This window comes from Austrofundulus limnaeus, unplaced genomic scaffold (genome assembly GCF_001266775.1).
Source record: "Austrofundulus limnaeus strain Quisiro unplaced genomic scaffold, Austrofundulus_limnaeus-1.0 Scaffold1559, whole genome shotgun sequence".
Classification (NCBI taxonomy): Eukaryota; Metazoa; Chordata; class Actinopteri; order Cyprinodontiformes; family Rivulidae; genus Austrofundulus; species Austrofundulus limnaeus.
The window spans coordinates 23,944-26,831 of NW_013953961.1; the positions used below are offsets into that span (position 1 = coordinate 23,944).

Below are 2,888 nucleotides of genomic sequence, written 5' to 3' on the forward strand. Positions count from 1 at the left end.
GAATGTTTCTGTGTTAATAACTGAATGTTTCTGTGTTAATAACTGAATGTTTCTGTGGTAATAACTGAATGTTTCTGTGGTAATAACTGAATGTTTCTGTGGTAATAACCGAATGTTTCTGTGATAATAACCGAATGTTTCTGTGTTAATAACTGAATGTTTCTGTGTTAATAACTGAACGTTTCTGTGTTAATAACTGAACGTTTCTGTGTTAATAACTGAATGTTTCTGTGTTAATAACTGAACGTTTCTGTGGTAATAACCGAACGTTTCTGTGGTAATAACTGAACGTTTCTGTGTTAATAACTGAACGTTTCTGTGTTAATAACCGAACGTTTCTGTGGTAATAACCGAATGTTTCTGTGGTAATAACTGAACGTTTCTGTGGTAATAACCGAATGTTTCTGTGGTAATAACTGAACGTTTCTGTGGTAATAACCGAACGTTTCTGTGGTAATAAACGAACGTTTCTGTGGTAATAACCGAACGTTTCTGTGGTAATAACTGAACGTTTCTGTAGTAATAACCATATGTTTCTGTGGTAATAACCGAATGTTTCTGTGGTAATAACTGAATGTTTCTGTGGTAATAACCGAATGTTTCTGTGGTAATAACTGAATGTTTCTGTGGTAATAACCGAATGTTTCTGTGGTAATAACTGAATGTTTCTGTGATAATTACTTCGAGTCAGAGATTCTACAGGTCTACATATTTTCCTCCTGAAGGGAAACAGTTGACACACAGTCAGATGGTTGAAAGCTTGTCTTCTGCACACACCCTTTGAGACACATTGAGCTGAGGTCTTGGGAAGCCCCTCCCACTGTGGAATTTGTCACTGCACGGGGTTCCTTCTCACCAGAGTCAACTTTTAAAAAAAAAGATTCTGATCTTCGTTTATTTGTGATTAAAGCTCCACACTTCTCTACAGATGGATTTATTGCTGAGTTTTTGTCAGTTTGACTGCTTCCAGGTACAACAGGCACATAGTGGAAGTGAGTAGTTGTTTGGTTTTTAGTTTTGTTTTTTGAAGGTTAGGTTGAAGTTAAATGCAGTGTCTGAGTGATTTCATAAAAACCAACACAGCCACACACTTTTAACCAATCACAGTAAGTTCTGCTGTGCAGGGGGTGAACAGTTCTCCCAGCAGTTTGGGGAGAGATKGGGCGGCAGAGTCAAAGCTGCAAACAGATCGATGGGATTTTCTTCAAGCAAATGAAACAATGAGACAACTTCAGCTGCTTGGATGGAGTCTGCAGAGGTCTTTAGTGTGCTGTAGGATCAGATCATATCAGAGGGCTTGATTCCCAGCAGGTAGACCTGTCTCACCTTGAAGCATGTTCCTGTAGGCGTTGTCTGTGATGGAGTAGATGTGAGGGGGAACCTCGTGGCGTTTCTTGCCTTTGTACATCTCRATGATCTTCTCTGAGTAGATGGGCAGCATCTTGTAGGGGTTYACCACCACACAGAACAGACCTGAGTACGTCTGCAGAGACAGGAAGGCTCTGTTCAGAGACCAGGACAACCTGACACCTCCTAAAATACTCCATAAATCTACAGGAAGAAGCAGATCCTCGTGTCTCCATCAGCCTCTCTCTCTCTCTCTCTCAGGTCAAAGGTCACAGAGTGTTTTTATTTTCCCTCTCCTCGTCTTTCTGATCTTATAAGGTCTGCAGGTTTCCAGCTGCAGGAACGTTTACATTCAGCACCTTATTAGACAATCAGCTGCTGATTCTTCCAGGACCACCTCAGACTACATGGAACCTCCTGAATCCAGCTGGACCCAGACTCTGTGAAGACCTGATCTGTTTGACTCATCTTTATTTGATCAAAACAGTAAAAAAAAACATTTCAGTGAAACTCGTCTTAAACCTAAACCAGATTTTATTTTAGACCAACTTCATTAAAGTTGCTCTGTTGTWACAGTTTTCATGTTGGAGTTTTTCTGTAAATGTCTCAGTCTGACTGAGTTTCTGTGTGAAGCAGCTGAGCTCTTGGACAGAAGCAGGAAGTGAACTCACGTAGATCAGGCTGGAGAAGTATCTCTCCCGCAGGTTGTGAAGGACRGAGGCTTCGTTCAGGAAGGTGAGGGCGGCCATGTCCTCCACTTTACTGAACTTTGGTGGATTCATCTTCTGGATGTCGTCTTTGTTGATCGTCACCTTGTGACTGTTGGACAGCTCCACCACGACCTGCAGGAGGAGCAGTTTTCAGCTGGAGTCAGAGCTCTGACGTGGAAACATGCTAACACCATCAGTACCTGCTCTCCCTTCTCCTCCTTGATGCTGGCCGCCTCGAAGCCCTCCCGCTCCGATGGAACCCACACCATYTTCTTGGCGGCCCAGTCGGCCTGGGCCACGCCACTGTTGCGGAAGTCGTTTTCCAGGAAGAGGTACTTGCTGTCATCGGCGGGCATGTCGGCCATGTTGGAAGCGTCGGTGCGTTGGGTCTGCAGGCTGGAAGCTGTGGGAACGTCTGGAGGAAGTTGGGAGGTGTTTGAGACGATGTCAGGGTCTGTGATGTTAGACGTCTGAGACGATAGCCTGACCTCTGACCACAGCTGGACGTCTGGCCTGATGATGTCACACACATCAAAGAGAGTTAGTTCAAACACCAACAATCAGAGCCGTTAGCATGGAAGGTTTACAGCAAATATGTCCTCCTAAAGACAGACTGCAGCTTCCTGCCACAGCTACTACCAGGACTAACAAGGACCAGGACTAACAAGGACCAGGACTAACAAGGACCAGGACTAACAAGGACCAGGACTAATCAGGACCAGGACTAACCAGAAGAAGAAGAATTCAGGAAACCTAAGTCTAACTATAGGATTTCTGAAAAAGGAAAGTCTTCAGTCTAATCTTAAAAGTAGACAGAGTGTCAGCCTCATG

General features: G+C 43.9%; 1 protein-coding gene across 1 annotated transcript in view; it reads right to left on the reverse strand.

The window, feature by feature from the left end:
- The window catches only part of LOC106535776 (myosin-11), a gene marked incomplete at its 3' end in the record, with an annotated part of 32,105 nt that overhangs the window by 21,208 nt on the left and 8,009 nt on the right, over nucleotides 1-2,888 (reverse strand). Inside the window, 3 exon segments of the mRNA XM_014032856.1 lie at nucleotides 1,327-1,483; nucleotides 2,019-2,189; nucleotides 2,258-2,570. Coding sequence (XP_013888310.1) covers nucleotides 1,327-1,483; nucleotides 2,019-2,189; nucleotides 2,258-2,570 — 641 coding nt within the window.